The sequence below is a fragment of the Cyprinodon tularosa genome, unplaced genomic scaffold (genome assembly GCF_016077235.1).
Source record: "Cyprinodon tularosa strain WSP-4 unplaced genomic scaffold, ASM1607723v1 ctg785, whole genome shotgun sequence".
Taxonomy (NCBI): domain Eukaryota; kingdom Metazoa; phylum Chordata; class Actinopteri; order Cyprinodontiformes; family Cyprinodontidae; genus Cyprinodon; species Cyprinodon tularosa.
In genome coordinates this window covers 172,014-191,702 of record NW_024039546.1, presented here as the reverse complement: position 1 = coordinate 191,702, position 19,689 = coordinate 172,014, and the positions used below count along the sequence as shown (strand labels likewise).

At 37.2% G+C, this 19,689-nt stretch overlaps 1 protein-coding gene across 4 annotated transcripts in view; it reads left to right on the top strand.

Moving 5' to 3' along the window:
• Nucleotides 1-3,685: 3,685 nt before the first annotated feature.
• Nucleotides 3,686-19,689, top strand: part of LOC119773816 (ceramide transfer protein-like) — a 28,869-nt gene continuing 12,865 nt past the window's right edge. For 2 of the 4 annotated variants that reach the window (XM_038270984.1, XM_038270982.1), the window contains exons 1-3: nt 3,704-4,363; nt 5,089-5,223; nt 7,982-8,098. In XM_038270984.1, the coding sequence (XP_038126912.1) occupies nt 4,274-4,363; nt 5,089-5,223; nt 7,982-8,098 (342 nt within the window). In that variant the 5' untranslated portion in view covers nt 3,704-4,273. Of the gene's footprint in view, nt 4,364-5,088; nt 5,224-7,981; nt 8,099-19,689 lie in introns of all 4 variants that reach the window. The other 2 variants (XM_038270983.1, XM_038270985.1) reach the window with 2 other exon arrangements.

Sequence of the window (19,689 nt, the reverse complement as noted above, 5' to 3'; positions counted from 1 at the left end):
CATAAATCAGTATCTGTGACCTGTTTTCATTTTAAAAAAAGAACATTGGCACAAACCTAGCCTGTATGTATTTTTTTGTATGTCATCGAGAGTATTTAAATGATTTTCAATCAGGAAAAAAATGTGCGATTAAAATGCGATTAATCGCGAGTTAACTCAGGCATTGATGCGATTAATCGCGATTAAAAAATTTAATCGATTGACAGCACTAATATATATATATATATAAGATCCAGACTGACAAACAGGTGATGGCTAACCAACCAGACATCGTGTTGATGGACAAGCAGCAGAAGAAGGCAGTAGTGATAGATGTGGCAATCCCAAGCGACAGCAACATCAAGAAGAAAGAACACGAGAAGCTTGAGAAATACCAAGGACTGAAGGAGGAGCTAGAAAAGATGTGGAAAGTGAGAGCAGCAGTGGTGCCAGTGGTAATTGGAGCACTGGGGGCTGTGACCCCCAAACTGGGAGAGTGGCTACAGCAGATTCCAGGTAAAACATCAGAGGTCTCTGTCCAAAAGAGCGCAGTCCTAGGAACAGCTAAGATACTGCGCAGAACCCTCAAACTCCCAGGCCTCTGGTAGAGGACCCGAACTTGAGGATGACACATACCACCCCATGAGGGGTGAGAAAACAGTTATATATATATATATATATATATATATATATATATATATATATATATATATATATATATATATATATATATATATATATATATATATATATATATATATATATATCGACATGTAAATACATGTATATAGATATATGTATATCTACATGGATGGTTATTAAGTCATATCAGTTTATTATGACTTCACCACATTTTTTATAGTTTTGACATGATTGTTTCCCTCAAAGTATTGTTATAAAAATAGAAATATAAAATATAACATAAAATATAGAAGCAAAATACTATAAGTTGCATTTTATAAATATAAAATACAACTTATTGAATACAATACAAGAGCTAAAGCCGTTATACAGTTATACTATGTCATTAGACCAGCCTTAAACCTTTTAATCCTGATTTAAACTCTCAAAGAATCACCAAAAGGACTTGCGTCTGATATGAACTGATCAAAGACCTCCACCACCAATTCTACACAATAACAGGGTAAGGTTTTTGTGTTTAAAAAAAGTTTATGGCCTGAAATAAAAGCTGATATATCTCCTGATATGAGTGGACTTCATGAACCTTAGACTTCACTGTCATTGATGTGACTGCAGTGCAAGAAATGTGTAGACAGTACACAGGCAAACAGAAAAAAGGTCTTTATTGGTGTGAATATACAATATTTTATATTGACTGCCTCTCTGAACAGCTACACCAACAGCAATCACATTAGCCAAATAAGAAACAGAAATTTTAAAAAGTGATTTTGAAAATGATTTTAATTCCAGTCAAATTAAAATAAAAATTGAAATAAAAACAAAAAGAAAAAGAAACTTCAAAGTTTCACAAAAATCCACATAAAGGCCCTTTATTTAATTTTAAATTTAAAAAGAAAGCAGGGAGTGGTCAAGCGAAATTGGTACAAAAAAGGAGCTCTTGAGTAAAGAAAATGGAAGTTAATAATCACATCTAGTGTAACCAGGGCCGGATCTAGGAAATTGGGGGCCCTAGGCAAAGACAGGCAGGGCCCCCCCTTGGATTTTGAAGACAACACATAGAAAAGAGCCCATTTTCTTGTCGTTTTCCTCTCAATGCTTTTTTTCCTTGTTTCCCCCTTTTCTTTTCCCTTTTTCTTGTTGTTCCCCTCTCAATGCTTTTTGTCCCCTTTTCTAGTAGTTGTATTCTCTTTCTCACTAAAGTCTATTTTTTCAAGCCTTGGCTTCAGCAAATCTTGCAGTGAGATGATCCATATCCACTTACTTCTTGCTCAATGGAGAGATTAGCGAGTGTAGACAGCCTTTCCCATGACAATGTTGACCTCAGATATGTTTAAACTCTGATTTTGATTTGAGGTTGCTGGCCAGCATTAAAGTGCTGGATTGCGCACACTCTGTTCACATCAGGGCTATGCACATTTGCATCCGGAAATAACTCCAGAATGGCAAACATGTCTGCATGGGAAAAGTGTATCAACCAGATTAAAATCAGTAGATAGTGGGAAAGGAATTCACCGTATTTTTATGTTTAATATCTTATTACACGCAATGGCGTATCTATCAGTACGCAGAGACTGCAGTTGCTTAGAGGCCCACGACCTCTTAGGGGCCCTGTCACTGATATCTGATTGGCACCCTATGCAAATGTGGACTAGGACATCTCTTTGCAGATGTAATTGTGTACAAAATTCATGTTAAACCCACCTGGTAATTACCTGATTGACCGGACCTTATTTATACCCCAACACATGCCAGATTTCAACAGGATGGTGAGCCGTTTTAACACGACACCAACAGCAAAGCAGACAGTGGTACTTTTAATTACTATGTTAATAACTGTTCATAGTTCATTAGATGGTTGGTAAAAAATACACTCATATATGTTTCAAACCACAATAAAGATCTTAAAAGAACGATGCATTTGAGTATTTTATTTTTTACACTACAATTTGGAATTATGGGTAATCCAGAGCGTTGATTAAAACCATAACCGTTACGTACAGTGTGTTTAGTGGGGTATCTCGAATAGGTACAGATATCTCGAAGAGGTATTTTGACTAGTCAAAATATAATTAGAAATATCCTAAATTGCTAAAACGTCTAGTCATAAAACAATTTGAGATATCTTAAAAGTTAAGGCGGTATAACCGAATTTATGTTAAAACGGCTTGCCATAACGGTTATTATTGTGGTTACGCCATTGATTGCGTGAGTATTTTCTCTTTACTAATTTAAGTCATAGCAATAGTATAATTTAAAAATGTTTTAAAGCTACAGTGTGTAATAATTACAGGGATATACAGTCAGAAATGTAATATATTATACATAACTATCTTATTTTATCATCATCTACGAGCTCAGCCTCTTAACCTTAATATTTGTGTTGCCTTAGAATTCGTTGTTTATAATTACATAGGGGCGGGTCTCGCAGCCATGGAGGCAGACATCTTTGCACTACGGCAGCGCAGAGCCAACAAACTAGTGATTGCGAGATCGCCAAAATGTCACAACGATGTAGAAAAAATAATGGGTATATTTATTATCTTAAGTCTACATGAAATCTATACCCTACACAGACTAATGAAATACTATCTGTAAAATTATCTATGTAAACAAACCTCATCACTTGAGAAGTTAGGTGATGCAGACGTAGTGGAAGACATTTTGTCCCGTAACGCTCGCCGTACTGTTGGGGGGGAGAAGGGGAGGGGGGGGGGGGATGTTCATGTTGCTGCAGTCTGCAGTCTGACCGCTAGATGTCGCTAAAAGTTACACACTGTAGCTTTAACCAAAACATTTGAAAAACGATCCTGAATTGTAGAACACTTTGTGCAGTTGATATGATAACACCATTACTTCTATATTTGCATTGGTTAAAGCAAATTTGACCACATACTGCGCAATTCATTTTTGCTTCGTTTAATAACGCCCATATATTACATGGGGCAAGTTTAACAGGTTTTATGAAGTCGACCTACGTGTTAAATGCTTTTATTTTCTTAAGCGGCTGTACAACTTCCGGTCTGACTGTAACGTTCGTTACCTTGACAATTTGACAGGTACACAGTAAAGCGTGGTTGCAGCTCCTCCCCCAACAGAGCTAGTCAGAGCTTCGCTACTGCTAACTGAACTGCGGACCAGCAGAGAGGCTGTTCTTGGCTTCTTTCTAGTAGGTGGAAGTTTGTAGTGCTCCGCTAACACGGAGGCCTTTCGCTGAACATATTAGCGACCACTGCTACTATAGCTAAGATAAACTGCTCCCGTCTGAGAGTCATTTGAAGTTACTGTTAGCTAGTTGCGTCGTTTGCCAGCTAACTAAGTTAGCTAGGCTTATTGGTTTTCGACATCAGTTTCAAAACAAAACCCGCAGAACCGAGAAACGGAGACCCAGCTGTCACGTTCAGACTAACTTTTTATGAGAAAGTCTAATGGTTTCATATTGCAAAAGAAAAGTTTCAATATCAAGCTCCATTTTTACATGTTTTGCATGTGCAGGTAATGAGTTATCATTGTTTCGCTGACGTTTAGGCTCATAATTTCAATAAGTATCTGCGGGTTTGGCCGTGACGCCGTGAAACAGATAAGCTAATCAAGCCGTTAACCTTGAGCTGTCGAGAAAATCAGAGTCAGGCTTTCTGGAGACTTGGAAAAATCAATGTCCGAGAAGAGTTCATCGTCCGGTTCAGATGAGGATGTGGACCCGGAATCCGGACAGCCTGTGGAGTTTGGAGGAGTTTTAAGCAAAGTAAGTTCTGCGAAATTAAGAATCCGTGTGTTTTAATTACCCCCATAATATCATTAAGGGTGTGTAAACATTACTAAGAAGGGTGTTGTGAATTAAATATTTATTGATCTGGAAGTTACAATGGACTGAATCAACATTAGTATTTCAGTACATGTAAGTGTGTTAAAACAAGGCTCCTAGGATACTAATGATATAAAATAAATGTTCAATAAAGGTATCCTATTTCTTAATTCTCTGAGTTTATTATGGGTCTCTATTGTTTTCCTGTGGGGGATATAATTACTCTGATTTAAGCTTTTAATTTGAAAGGTTTTACTTTTCTTTAAAACCTTTTTAATTGATGGATGAGTCAGATCAGCTACAACATCTGGATCTGTGTGAGACGCTCAGACACATTTATCCACCCTGATAAGCAATCATGTTACATAACAATAAAGGTGACAGTCCATCTTCATTCTGTTGCTTACATGATATGGTCTGCTAACATAGAAGAAGTAACATGAAGTTAACAAGTTCAGGAAAGTAATTGCTATATAAATATCACCCTGAGGTGCACAAATGTTGCTATCACTTCAGGAAATGTTTGAATTTTAAAAATCATTTCCCATAACTCTTAGTTTCCTTTGCATTTCCTGAAAACTTAACTTTGATTAGTCATTTGTGAAGTCTATTGATTGGATTGCGGACTTAGATGACTGAATGCTGTTTGTTCTATGTGCTTTCAGTGGACGAATTATATACACGGCTGGCAGGACCGATGGGTTGTGCTGAAAAACAATACTCTAAGTTACTACAAGTCGGAGGATGAACGGGAGTATGGCTGCAGAGGTTCCCTGTGCCTTAGTAAGGCTGTTATCACAGTAAGTACCGACCCCAGAAGAAGGAAATATGTTTAGTCTTTAACATCACACAGACAGTGTGGTTTTTGCACCTACATTATGCAGTGTGTCTTTCACCACTCTCTAGAAAAAGAGATCTAACATCTTAGAGGTGGTTAGAATAATCCAGTTAATTAAGTTGTAGTATTCGTTTATTCAGACGGAACATAATGGTAATATTTTCTACATTATGACGGGCTACAGAAAATATTCTCTCAGCTTATACTTTGAAACTATAATTGGAAACTGAACCCTGTTTTTGAGGGTATATTTGTAGTTATCAGGTATAAAGTGATTGGAACCTAAATGGCAATGGCAGGCTCACTCATAGCTTGATAGTTAGGGGGGAGATTTCCTTCTTCAGTGCTTGTGGTTTTGTTTCTGTTGTATCTGACAGTCGGATTTCATTTATTCATTTGATTAGTGGCTGTCATTTAAGTTAGACTTCTAAAATGAACCATTATGCATCACATTGGCATACAGATTGTTTAAATAAGCAAATTCTAAGGCTTTGTTCTAACCCTTCCATATCATTGTTTTTCCTGCTTGTCCTTGCACAGTAAAAGGTCAGCTGTTGCCTAATTCTAGCTGTCATTGGGTGAGAGGCAGTGTACACCCTGTCCATCCTAGTGTTTTCAGATTCTTTTTTGTATTTATATATATTTTTTTACCTTTTTGTATACTTTAAACTAATGTTTTTCCCTGTTAAATGTTAACTCTGACCGCCCAGCGAAGTCACTGGCATCACATTTTTTCTGTGCGAGTGAGATATGCTGAAATTCCAAACTCTGGTTAAATATTCACTCCTGTTTGAGCCTCCAAACAAATGATGTTACTGAACTTTTTTTTTTTTGCTATAGGTTGATTTGATTAGGACATGTAATAATTAGTTTCTTAGTTTTACTAGATATTAGCCAGTTCAGTGTTGTGACAGAGAGATATGAGGACTAAAGTATAAAGAAAAACAAGCTTTTTAAATAATCTGCTGTTTCTATTTATATTGGAATGACCAAACAGTGCAGGCAAAGCAGCTGGGATTATATTTTACCCTGTGAAGTCAGATAGCTTGTCTGTCGGCTGGGATTTCTTGGAAAAGTTGCATTTTGGTGTTTTAATTCCCATACTTCCAAAGCCGTGTAAGTCTTTTTACTTTATTCTGTTTTAGAAGATAACTAAAGTCAATCATTAATATTTGAATTCAAGAAAAATGTATTGCCTGTTAATATAATGGAAACCTTTTCATTTTCTTATTGGGTTTCAGTACAAAAGTTTTATCTGAGGACAGTTTATTTTTATTTTGTTAAGCTATAAAAATATATGTTTTTCATTTTAAAATACATAAATCATAATTAGATTTTATTTATGTAACACTACTGGTGTGTTTTTGTAGTTTTTATACCTCCTATACTCAAATCCTTTATTTTTTGATGTGGAATAAATATGAAATTCCTTAAAAATCTAAAAGAAGAGATATTTTCTTCCAGTATTATTTAATTAAAAGGGAAAATATTGGAAAAATGAGTCATTGTTGGCAGCTGAAGTGAACAGAATCTACTCCAGCTCTGGTTTATAACCTCCTGTGTGCTTACACAGGGTTCCTCTGTCCTGGACGCAGCCCTTTTGTGCAGGAGTGCTTATGCAATGTGAAAAAGAAATGAACAAACCATAAAGATGAGTGTAAAGCAGTGCTTTATGATCCGTGTCTGATACTGCACAGTGTGATAAATGGCAACTTCTCTTTCTCTCTAACCAGTTAACAGTCACGGCTTGATGCACCTATCGTCACTGCAGGTTATCTTCAGGCTCTCGTCAGAAACGGGGAAGCATTTCTCTTATAAAATCCAGTCTGCCAGATGAAGTCTTTAGTATTATAAAGCCCTGAAATATCGTAGGGAACCTTTCACCTAATTGGCAGTTGCAAAGTCCAACTTGTGAAATGTGCTATCTTATTTGGGTGTCTCCAAAAAAGTTGCATAAAGTAGCACAGGCTCAGACTTGGTTGTCAGGATCTGGAGGGATGTGACTGTTGTCTGCAGCAGCAAATAAGGCAGCACATGAGCGTCATTCAGCAAATTAAATGAAACTTAGCTGCCGTAAGGTTGTGTCAGCTGACTGAGCAGCTGTATTCTTTTGGGTCCTGGAGGAAAATAAACTGACAAGAAATCCTGTATATTCTGCATGTTGGTACTTCCTGTGAACCTCTGTAGAGCCGAACTCGTCACAACTGAGCGCAGTGGTCAAATTCCAGTCTGGGGAGAAACGGGCAAATTCTTTGTTGCATGTGTTTGGATGCCTAAGGCAGTCAGTGAGGGGAGCAGGGTGGGGGAGCTTAATAAGTTGAAGGATTCCTCCCTAAAGGAGAAGGCAAAAAGTTAAAACGACCCGAACTTCTCCCTTTTAATAATTAATTTTTTTCTCTTTGCTCAGCCCTGCTGCAGTCGTTTAGGACTAGGCCCGCACTGCAGACACAAGACATCAGTTCTCAATTAAAATCTCTGTTTATCATGTGGGACGTATGGCTTTCTGTCCCTGATTGAGTCCATGTGTTTCAAGAATGTGTCATTCCCAGTCAGTTAGTCTTACAAAGGGCTGTTGGTGTTGTGTTTTGCTGCTAAGTCAGTAATTTAATGGAGGTAAAGAAAACTTTATGTTGAGTTTTGTTAATATGCTTTTAGATAGTCCTTCCATAGTCCAAGCTCACGTCGTTGTTATTCATGAGGTCTCTCCTCTCTTTGCGCAGCCTCACGAGTTTGACGAGTGCCGTTTTGACATCAGTGTGAATGACAGCGTTTGGTACCTCCGAGCAGAGGATCCCGAGCACAGACTGCATTGGATCGAGTCCATAGAGCTGCATAAGGTGAGTAGTTCAGCCTCTATTCTACCTAAGCTTGCCATCTGGATCTATTTTTCTTTCTGATCAAACTTTATGCCCTTGTTAGAGATTCAGACTTCAAATGAATTATCTCTCTCTTATTCGAGGTCTTTAGAGTTCAATGAATTGCAGACCTCAAGTTTGTGTGACCCATAGAATGAAAAGCAGTTTTTTTTTACAATAATCTTTGTTTGCTATCAGATATTTGCTCCTCTGCATTATCCACATACCTTTTGGCTTTCAGGTTGAATTAAGGGTTAGATTTTCTTTCTCCTTTCACAGCAGACATGGAGCTCTATGTTTTCTGTTCTGTAAGCTGGGTGTGACCCCTGATAGATTTGAACACACATAGTTTGGTACTCTGGGAATGTGAAGAATCTTAGCGAGGTGATGAGGGGTGGGGGTTCCCTCTCTAATACCAACCTGCTACTCCTTCTAGAAACATGTTAACTGATTTTCAACTTCTTAGCACAAGCATGTAGGCCAGATTGAATGTGCTCTGTTTCTGTGTCAAAGTATGCGTTTAGTTTGAGTGTTTACAGTGCGGATGCCTCTTCTGTGAAGAAAACCCCCATCTCCACAGCTCACTTGGCTGGAATCACATGTTTTGGGATGAGCTCCACACAATCACATGACTTTAAACATTCCTTAGAGTTCCAGATGATGCTCCTAATGTCAGATTTATTGTTGTAAGCATATCAGGAGTTTCAATAACATTTTGTAATAATGACAGTGATGTTGTGACAAATATTTATACTCTTTAAAAATCTGCATTTTACAAACTTTTTCCTTAGTTTTTGGTAGAATTGCATTTAATCTGTAGTGTGAGTGGGGTCAAATATTTTGGTTGTCCAGTTCCTCAGTAGTTTGCTGGAATTATCCAACCAGTTCGTAATTCATTTGGAAATGTTAAAACGGACCAAAACACTTCAAATGATCTCACTAGACTAATGCTCATTTTTGCAAAGACTGAGATTTGTCTGAGTGTTATTTAGACTGTAAACTAGTTTTTGATATTGCTTGTGGAGTAGTTGCTTCTTCCCCTTTCGTGGTCTTGCAGTCCATGTCGGTATCAGACTATAATGGCGCTTACCTACCAGGCAGCAGCTTTAGATGATGTACATCGGCTCTGGGGTTGATGCTCATGTTTTGCATCTTCTTGAAGGGCGTTGGCCGACAGGCGTAAGCATTATTGCAACATTATGGATGATGCATACTCCAAAACATACAATCCCACAAAAATACATTCAAATGAAAAATGCAGAAATCATAGAAAATGAAAGCAAAAGAAGAAGAAAAAAAAAGATTGGACATTAATTTGTTGCCTAGAAGAAAGGATGAAAGAAAGAAAAGGTTAATTTTCCTTCACGTCATTTTTTCTTAAACATATCTATTCAAATATTTTACATTATTAAAGCAGTTCCATCTGATTTAGTCGTTGACTTCCTCTTGTTGCCTGATGCACGTCTATTTTTCTGTGTAGAGTTTACTGCTTATTTATTAATTAAAATTTTCTATCTGTGTTGTTTCTATTGGTATTTGGACTATTTCCTCTTTTTTCTTTTTATTTTCTCACTGGAAGTGGTCTGTTTTGCAATGTTTTCTCTGTTCCATTTGTTATTTGTGTTTGTGTGCAATGAAAGTTGCAACATTTAAGTGTTTGCAGCACTTTTCCTCCCATTCGTGGCACATGTTCCCTTGTCTGCCACTGTGTGGAAGTGATCTGATAGATATTCCTGTGGAGTTTATACCTCACAGGTCTATAATCGTTGTCCACAACTCTTTCTGTCTTTTGCTTATTTCTTGTATTCAGTTTTTTCTCATTAAGTATGTTAAAGGATTGGTTTAAAGCATATACACAGATGTTTCTCAATTTAACCTTATTTTATAAAGTTCTCAGTCATAACGTGACCTGGGGTTTCTTAAGTTATTGTTGCTCTAAGCTGCTGGTTTTTCAGACCTTCTGTGTGATAATGTTCCAGGAACAGTAAAAACAATGTGTTTGTGTTGTATTTGTATTTAGGCTGCAATGTCCACTAGAGTTTTAGCTTCCAGCTTCTCTCCATTAATATGAGAAGATATAAGAACATCACTCAGTACTATTTTCAAACCATTCTGCTATGACAGCTTATGTATTATTCACATATTGCGTATAGCCTTGTCGTTGTTTATTAAAAGTCTTTCTCTTTTGTTTGCAACATTAATAATGCTGTATGTGTTCAACACAGCGAGCAGATATTCACTTACTTATAGCTTCTTACATCTGTCGTTCTACGTCAATGTTGAGTTTTAAACGCCTCGCTGCTTCTGAAAATAGCTGTCAGAGCTGCAGCATGTGTTAGTTTGGATGTAAGTAGCTGCATGTCTTTGATCTATTAGACATACAGTGCAAATGTCTCATGGTCATGCCTGGACTTTAACCCCTTAGTGACCTCTTTAACCCTCTACTGACCTCTGAAGGAGGACCTGCTATGTATAAACTCTTAAAGGATTATTACTGTTATTGTCAAGCCGACAAAGACAAAAGTTATTTTTTTTTAGCTATATTGTTGCTGTTACCTCCACCAAGTAGGTAATTTTTTTTAGGACAATATTGCCGTTTCTCAATATGTTTACTTGTGCGTTCTCATGTGCCCGTGTACTTGTGAAACGTCATCAACTGACAAGGCTTCTGCATAGTTTCATCACTGAAAGTTAAAAGTTCTCTTTTTTGTTGCTGGTGTTCAATAAAAGTATGTTTTAAGATCATTAGAGGCGAAAATATCATACTTTAAAGTAGGGCTGCAACAACGAATCGATAAAATCGATAAAAATCGACTTTTAAAAGCGTTGGCAACGAATTTCATCATCGATTAGTTGTGTCGCGCGATTATTGCGTCATCCGCCGCGCCGTCATCACTGCCTCTTGACTGAAAGAGGAAGAAAAAAAAATATGGCAGAGCGAGTCAGCGCCGCAGGTGCAGTGTTGCCTACTCAGCGACTTTTCAGAGCCCTCCAGCGACTATTTTTCAAAAAAGCGACTAGCGACAAATCTGGCGACTTTTTTCGGTGTCACTGGCGGCTTTTGGAGACTCTTAGTGAAAGCATGTATCGTTCCTACTCTGCTGTGGGGCGCCTCCCCCACACCAACCGCGTTTTCCCGCAGGAGTCCCTCTCAGCGCTACAGTCAGAGCAGCAGGATTTTTACCCTCAGCGTCCAGACTGCAAATGAAGCGCGCATGCACCGGGATTGACGGCGCAAATTGATCACAATAATTAAAATAGCCTGCGCTTTGTAAAGCGAAAAAAGTGATAACATGCAACTTTTTTCAAAAGAAATTAACATGGCACGGAACCACCATGTTTGTTTGGTTTTAAAGTGGGGAAACGTAACGTTAGTTTCTCAGGTAGCTCATCTGATGCTTTCCTTACCGTGTTAGTAGGTTACAGACAGTGATAAGGTTGGCTACTTATTTTACTTTTAATTTCATTTGAATTAGCTTAAGCAGCGTTTACATTTACTTTATAAATAAATTAACTTGCAAATTATGAGGGCAAGGCTTTTAAAGTTTAAATCTTCTGGCAAAGATAAAGTAAAGAAGATCCTGCAATTTATGGAAGTAAAGCAGAATAAAATCCAGCAAGATCAGTAATATGTCAATTAATTATATGCCACATTCCCATGTAAATGGGCTCTATGCACAGCTCCACTACTTCCTGAATTTAAGGCAGCTCCTTTGTTTCCTGTCTTTCATTACTGGACGAACTGATTAATCCAGGTGTGTCTGGCCAGTTACTTAGGTCATACACACCTGGATTAATCAGTGCATCCAATCATGAAAGACAGGAAACAAAGGAGCTGCCTTAAATTCAGGAAGTAGTGGAGATGTACATACAGCCTATTGGAGTCTTTGGAGGATGTGTTTTTTAGCACCCCTAGTTCTCTCATTTTTATTCCAAATACAATTTATAATTTGAATCACAGGGCTATTTTTATCTCTATGGTTCAGTATTTTCTCAATCAGCAACTTTAACTGCTATACTTTCCTGTCTTAAAAGGCAGAACTCTTCTAGTCTAAAAAAACTCATTTGTTGAAATGGGGGGGCCTATTGTTTGAACCCCTTAGGGGCTTTTAAAAACAAAAATGTCTTTTTTGCGCTTTATGAAACAAAGTATCCTATATTTTGTGGATGTACAGCTACATTTCTCATGTAAGTTTGCGTAGTTTTAACACAAACATTTATTTTTCATATTGCACCAGTACAGTTAACGAGCAACCTGTACTTGTGTGATTGTTTGTTCTGTCTAAAATGTTTATTTTGGAATAAAGAGGTTAATATAAAAAATATTTTTTGTCCGATTCATCGATTAATCGAAAAAATAATCGTCCGATTCATCGATTTTTAAAATAATCGTTAGTTGCAGCCCTACTTTAAAGCATTACTATGGTCCACTCACTGATTTAATGCATAAATAAATAAAAAAATTCTGAGGTTGAGGGGACCTTCGGCAACCAGCTGACCTCCGAGGCTAATGGCAGTCAGGGCTAACCGCAGCCCGTCTGCAGCAGCCCTCTCTTGGCATAGCGGTGTGTGAAGGACCGCTGGCTCTGATGGCAATTTTATTATTATTATTATTATTATTATTTTTTATTTTTTTTGGAAAAATGTTCATTTGATTTGTGTTTATCTGACTGTGTTAATTATTAATCTCCCACTAAGTCAAAAAATTTGTTATTATCTAGAGATTATTAATAACAGGAGGTAGGACTGGGCGATATAGAAAAAAAGCTTATCGATTAAAAAAAATGCATATTGATCGATATCGATAATTATTGAAAAGATTTGAAACCATATTTTATGTGCAGCTCTGCCTTGACTTTTTAATGATATTGCTAAATGATTTAATTTTAGTAAAGAACACAAACACAGACTTACAATTAAATATTTATTTAACCAACTTTTTTAACCATAACAATTGTTTTAAAGAAAAATAACTTAAGAGACCTGAGTTATGTTATTAAATACTGACAAAGAATAAACTAAAGTGACCAGAAAAGTGACCAAAATAAATATAACAAATACATAAATAGAATACCCTATTTGGGTGGGAATAGTACACCACCAGCTTGTGGTAATTAAAAGATTGTAGGACTGACTACCATGTAAACTCCACTCAACAAGAACAAAAACCCAAATCAACTCACCCTTTAGCCTAGCATTTCTATGGGGCATTTTTTCTCACCCCCATTCTTCTAGAGGTGCTGCTGGCACCTTGTTTATGGCTCAGTTTAGAGCCGCGCCGGGGCCTACACAGCTCGTACTCCTGCGGGTGTGAGCGGCTGAGATGATAAAAAAAAAAAAAAAAAAGTTGGTTGTGTTATCAGACTTTGTTTTCACTGGTTCCCTACACATTTTACAGATGACTGTGGTTTGTTTTTTGTCTGACTTGCCATGACCGAAATACTGCCAAACGGGCAAACTACAAAAACCCTTCTTTGGAACAATTTCCTGTGCCTCTCCTTGCTGCGACATCTTCATGTGCTCTGTGTTGTGGTGTGAGAGGGCGGCGCTTTGTGACGGCGTGCCTGGGTCCGCGATTGCGATTGGTTGGGAGTGACTAGCATAAACCTACATGATAGGCTACAATGAGAAGGAAGGAAAACTGCGTTTCTTTATCGAACTTTTGTCGACTCTCTTTTTTTCTATTGCGCCACACGTCTATCGATCGATATATATCCTTATTGAGTTATTGCCCAGCCCTAACAGGAGGTGAAATGCAGCTCTAGACAAGCTGGGCATGTGGTGACGCCACGAGTACGCTTCAGTTCCAATTGACCCAGATTTATGCTGCATGCTCCCGTTCTTCCCAAGCCCAAACTTTCCTGTGTTCTTCTCAAGAACATACTTGGCGAGGACACGAGTCCGTACTCGCGTTCTAGTGAATTGAGAAACTTTTGTGTGTTTTTCTTTGTCTGTCTATAGGATAACTTGAAAAGTTATGGATGGATTTTAATGACATTTTTAATCAGAGGTATCCCTTGAAGAGGTATGGAAGAGGTATGCTTTGGAACAATCCATTGCATTTTGGTGATGATCCAGGGGGTGATATCGGCATCGGAAGTCAGAGGTGTTTACTGAAGACAAAAAGTACAAGAAAAGGGAAAGTTTGTGGTTTGCTAGCAGGATTAGTTAAACACTTCTGAACAGATTTTAAGACATTTTTTAACAGGTGTGCCTCTTGCTAAGGAACAATTCGTTTTAATTTGGTAATGATCCAGATCAAGTCCAAGATTTAGCTATAAGTGCCATTCATCAACTTATGACTCTGTTTGCAAGTATTCTTTATATGTCATTACTGCCACCCTCTTTGCAAAGAGATCTGGGCACAGTCAGCAAACCCTGCAATAATAATTAAGTGATTTTATAAAATAAATAATCACGAGTAAAGCTATTAAACATGAATTGGTTACTAGGTTTGAAAAGAAATCAGCTTTTATATTTCATTTTCATTGTCAGTATTCAAGCATCGGCTACTCTGGACACACTGTTTCAGTGCCCGTTAATTTGTGTTTTTATACGTGGGAGTGTTTGTGTTGGTGGTGAGAAAAGTGCTGCTGCTGAATAACCTGATAAGTGCAGCTCCTGGTGAACATTGAGTGTTTTTTTTTTTTTTTCAAAAGTATTTGTGCTGATTAAACATGTATCAATTGTATATTAGGGTTTTAGAGATTGGGGACATAACTCTTTGAGACTGTTTGTGGACAGTTAAAGCTTAGTTCATGTTGTAGCTGTAAATTCTAATAAAAAGAGATGAAAGTAGAGTCTGATGCAAAGATCTGACATATAGGTTCCAGACTAATGTTGCTCCCTGCCTCCTACTCCTACTCGCTGTCTCTCTCCTTTGCTGTGTCATAATATATGGTAGGCGGCTTCACTCGCCCACCTTTTGAGCACTTCATTGGTTTGTTACACAAACAGCTCCAGACAGTACTAATCTTTTTCTCTAATGCATGCGTGCATCATATTTTCGCCACTCTTCACTTTTCTCAATGCAACAGCGCAGAGTGCCAGATGCTTGCACAGTGATGGATGCTGTACGGAAAGACAGGCAGGATGAAAGGGTTTCACATGTCAGGGTATGTGGTTTCTTGATGTTTTTGTGTTGAAGAAGTGGACTGAGTGTATGAGAAAGGCGACAACTTTATTATAAGCAGACCCTCTGCTGAGAAATTACAAGTCATTTATGACTCTTAAATATCTTCTGCTTCAAAGAGCGTCCAGTGTCTGCCTGTCGTCCAGCCTCCTAGAAGCAAACGGCTATTTCCTCTTCCCTCTATGCTTCTTGTATCTGTTTTGTCTCATATGATGAGCTCAGCTGAGCACGTCTTCGTCTTTTTCATCTTCTTTTTCATAGTGAGGCGTGTCCCGTTGGAACGGGAAAACTGGATTGACTCATCTGCATTGTCAGTGTCAGAGTGGTTGCGGATCGCCCGGTCATGTTTGGGCCAATAAGCCGTCAGGATTGCAGGAGTTCCCTGCTCTGCTTTGGCTGTTGGAATGGCCAAATGGTGGGCTTACTGCTTTTTGGCATGCTGCCCGGTCCCTATAAAACAGCAATGCTCTAAAGACTTTGCTTGTGATATTGTTCTGATTTGGAGTCATGTTTTTCACACTATACCGTTTATTTGCATGCAATTTATGATGTGAGAAACCCAAAGGAATTGAACTTCACTGCATGCAGTGCAAATCGCTGCCATTAAGCTTATAGTGCATGGTGTTGTGTTTTTCAAGAAGCCATCTGCACAGAGCAGGAGATGCTGTTGTCTGGTAGTGAGCACTCACGGGTCACTCATTTAACTTGTAAAACCACAAGATCCCATTTCAAATGCTGTATATGAATGAGTGTTCAGTTTGCATGGTTGTCATGCAGCTCAGCAGGTACATTAAAGTGAAAGGTTAAGCTTTTGTCTGCGTTTGTTTCTATAGGGCAGAGTAGAGCTCTTCAATGTGTTTGTATTTTTAGTGCATCAGTCAGATTGTGCTTTCATTGTTTAATCTATACATGTTTAGGTAAAAAACTCCTGACTCTAAATGTTGGGTTTGAAGTCGGCCGTCAGTATTATGTGTGATGGAGGAATTGGATGCAAAGCAAAATGAAGCTGCAGAATCAGCAGCTGTCTGCAGTTTGCATCAAGGTTATTATCATTAACTAAAATTGACGAAATGTTGGAAACAAAATAAAAAAAAAAAGAAAAATTCAATAACTGAAATCAATATGAAACTTGGACCTTGCGCAAAAAAAAACAACAACAAAAAACTGAAACTGTATAGGATTTTTCAAAATGACTGAATTTGAAGGGAGAGTGTTTTTGTTTTTATGTTGGGTCTAGTTTCTGGTTTATGTCTACACTTTTTTTTTTTTGCTAGACCAGATTATGCCAGCAGGTGGCAGGTATGGGAGGCAGGTCATTTGTGGTGTTGCAGGGCTCTGTTCTTATCAGGGATTCTATTTCTTTCTTTATGATTTTTATTTTTTCTAAGTCTTACTCCTAGTTTGCAAGTCATATTGGATTAAAAAAAAAACTAAAAAAATTTGATACTAATAAAAACTAAACTTAAAATAAACATTTTGAAAAAATTTAAACGAAACAAAACTAGATAATACAAAAAAGGAATTGAAACTAAAATAAAATATAAAACCAAAGTCCAAATTGAATAAAAATCCATTAAAATTTCAAAACTATTTAAACCATTGCTCTGTTCAGAGATGAGACATCCTAGTGATTTAAAGAATCTGTTGGTCAGCAGAACCTGATATGGACACTGTTATTAACCATGCACAACAATGTTTTATTTAAAACATCAAATGTAACAATAGGCATGGAGTTCTGCTCCTTATATTCATTCTTTGTTTTCAACCAAAACCACTACGAAGTTTTTTTGTTCAGTCTTGGATAATTTTATCAAAGCAGATGTTTTTAGTGAAGCGACTTCCATCAATATAGTTGCATTTATTTTGAAGGGATTCTAAAAAAGCCAAAACATGAAACCACTTATGTTTAATAAACATTAGTTTAGTAGATTTATAAATGGATTTATCTACATTTCCAGTTTGTCATCATGCTTCTGCACTAACTGGATTTCTATTGAGGATTTTCATACCCATCTTTACCAAAGCTGCCAGCGATTTATTTTCACATCAGTAGAAAACTGTTTAAAATGCGAAACATTGTCTTTTCCTTTGAAGCACAGAGGATCCTAATAATCGTTTCTTTATTGATATTTGTGGATGGGGCGTGGCACCCTGCTGCTGAAAGCATTTGTTGGCCATGGGTCAGGTTAACTTAACAATCAGGACTAGGATTTGAAATGCAAACACTTCTCCCTCCCAGCCTGCAGACTGTTTCACTCTAATGAAGACTGTTTTTTTTTTTTCTTCTTCTCATTCCTATAACGTGTTGCAGAAATTACAAAGTTACTTGTCCTCCTCATTTGGGGGTGTTATTTATAAAGTTATTCTTTTCTCAATTTAAAACTGTACTTTGAGCAGTTTTTTTTTTTGTTTTGTGTTTCTTTGTTAACAGTTGTAACTTTAGTTTGGTGAATTTTGAAGTGCTTGTAATAATCCATGTATTGGATCTGGAATATTAATCAGGTATTTATCGGATTAATCTTGATTAATCCGATATTGAAATAATCATCAACTAATTTAATAACGTATAAATCATTAACTGGAGTATAGAGACACTAAATCAGGACTTTAGCTGACAAAGCGACCATCTTGGAGCAGTAATTATACCAAAATTATTAAAAGAATATGTAAAACATTTTACATTTAAGATAAAAATAACTTTTTCCATCTGTCAGTATGCTCTATCCAGAACTCATCGAGTGGAAAAGCTTTAGTTTCACCTGATTTAGTTTCATAAAATGTCTTCTTTAAGGAACCTTTTGCTATCCGATTATGAATCAATTAATCAGAAAAAAGAATAGACAGAATAATCGATTTGCAAAATAATTGTTAGTTACAGCCATGATCTGGAACAATTTTTGTTTTTCACTACACCTGTTTTTCCTTATATGAATTGCATTGGTTTCATAAAAGGTGCTTGGATCACCTTAAGGTCACAGCAGCCACGTTATCAGACAATGTTTGTCTGGTCCAAAATCTACTCCAGATGTTTGTTTTTTTTCATTTGTGTTTTATGTCTGTCTTCTTAGTCTGTTGCTCTCATCTTTGGAGAAACTGCAGCTAAAGCCAGAGAATGTGGAGTCTCTCTCTGTGCAGTCACTTGATTCCCTTTCGGTTTAGTCACCAGTCGTTAGCATTCCTCCTGCGTTCCTATTGGCTAATAGAAACGGATTGCAGCCTATGGTTAATTTTGTAATCAAGAGGGAAAAATGCAGCATGACTAAACCTGAGCAAATGCCTTGAGACGAAAAAACCCAACCACTATGTGATTCATATATGTTCCAACATTTTAGAACATTAATGTTGGTGCCAAGTTTTTTTCTAGCGTAGGGTCCTGACTTCACTGCCTCTGTTAACTTGCATGGATACGTTTTAACAGCTGCTTGTGGGACAAACAGGAACACTTTACTACGGCGTGTCCTTTAGGGCGTGCTTGCAGACGCATGCTCGATATCTGTAATAAAGCTGCTGTCCCTCTGCTGAGCCGACAGTCACAGGCGTTGCCCGGTTATAAGACGGCATCTTAATAGGTCAAATACCCCCGCAGCCACTCCTATATGACTGATTGCAGATCTGTTCTAATGCATAGAACTCACTTGCCCTCAGGATCGGAAATAAAAGCTTATGCATAGTTTCAAAAATTAAAAAATTGCACCCGCTTATAATCTAGTAGTCCCAGTCGACCTAATTATAAATAATAAAATAGAAGACATTATCTCTGAATTGAGATATCACTGTGCATACAGCACACAGAAACATGTCATTACATAGAAGGTAAACTTCTTTATAGTGTGGAATGTTAGAAAAGGTTGATTTAGTAATATTACCTAAACAGAATACTGGTCAACAACAACAGGTATGAGAACAACCAACCATGTATTATTAACCAGGAGGTTAATAAATGTAGTATAGAAAAGGAGTGTTTCTATCAGCTGGCTCGTATCTAAGATTATTAGAGGCAGTCTGCTATTCGAATTTTTGGCTGATGTTGGACCGATTTCCAGTTTCAATATTTAATAAGGACATCCTTAAATTGGCCAGTTATGAAATATTTATTACTATGTTGTATTTTGGTGGCATTATCACAGTTTTCAGCCTTGAAATGTAACTTTAGACTTGTAATGAATTATGAAAACAACATGCAGTATGATTGCTAAATATCATTATGGTCATTTTCTTGATTGTTGCCATATTATAAACTAATTTTTAGATATAAAATACATAAATTCAAATGATTTGTAGTTAAAAAAGGCTGTCCGGATGTAATAACTAAACTATGTACAGTTGTAGGTTTTGCATGCAGTTTAATACGGCCGGTCAAGTCTTTTCCTCTATGGGGGGCTGTTTCTATAGTGTGTTTGTTTGCTTTTGATTCACTTTACACTCATTTTATTTTGACTAT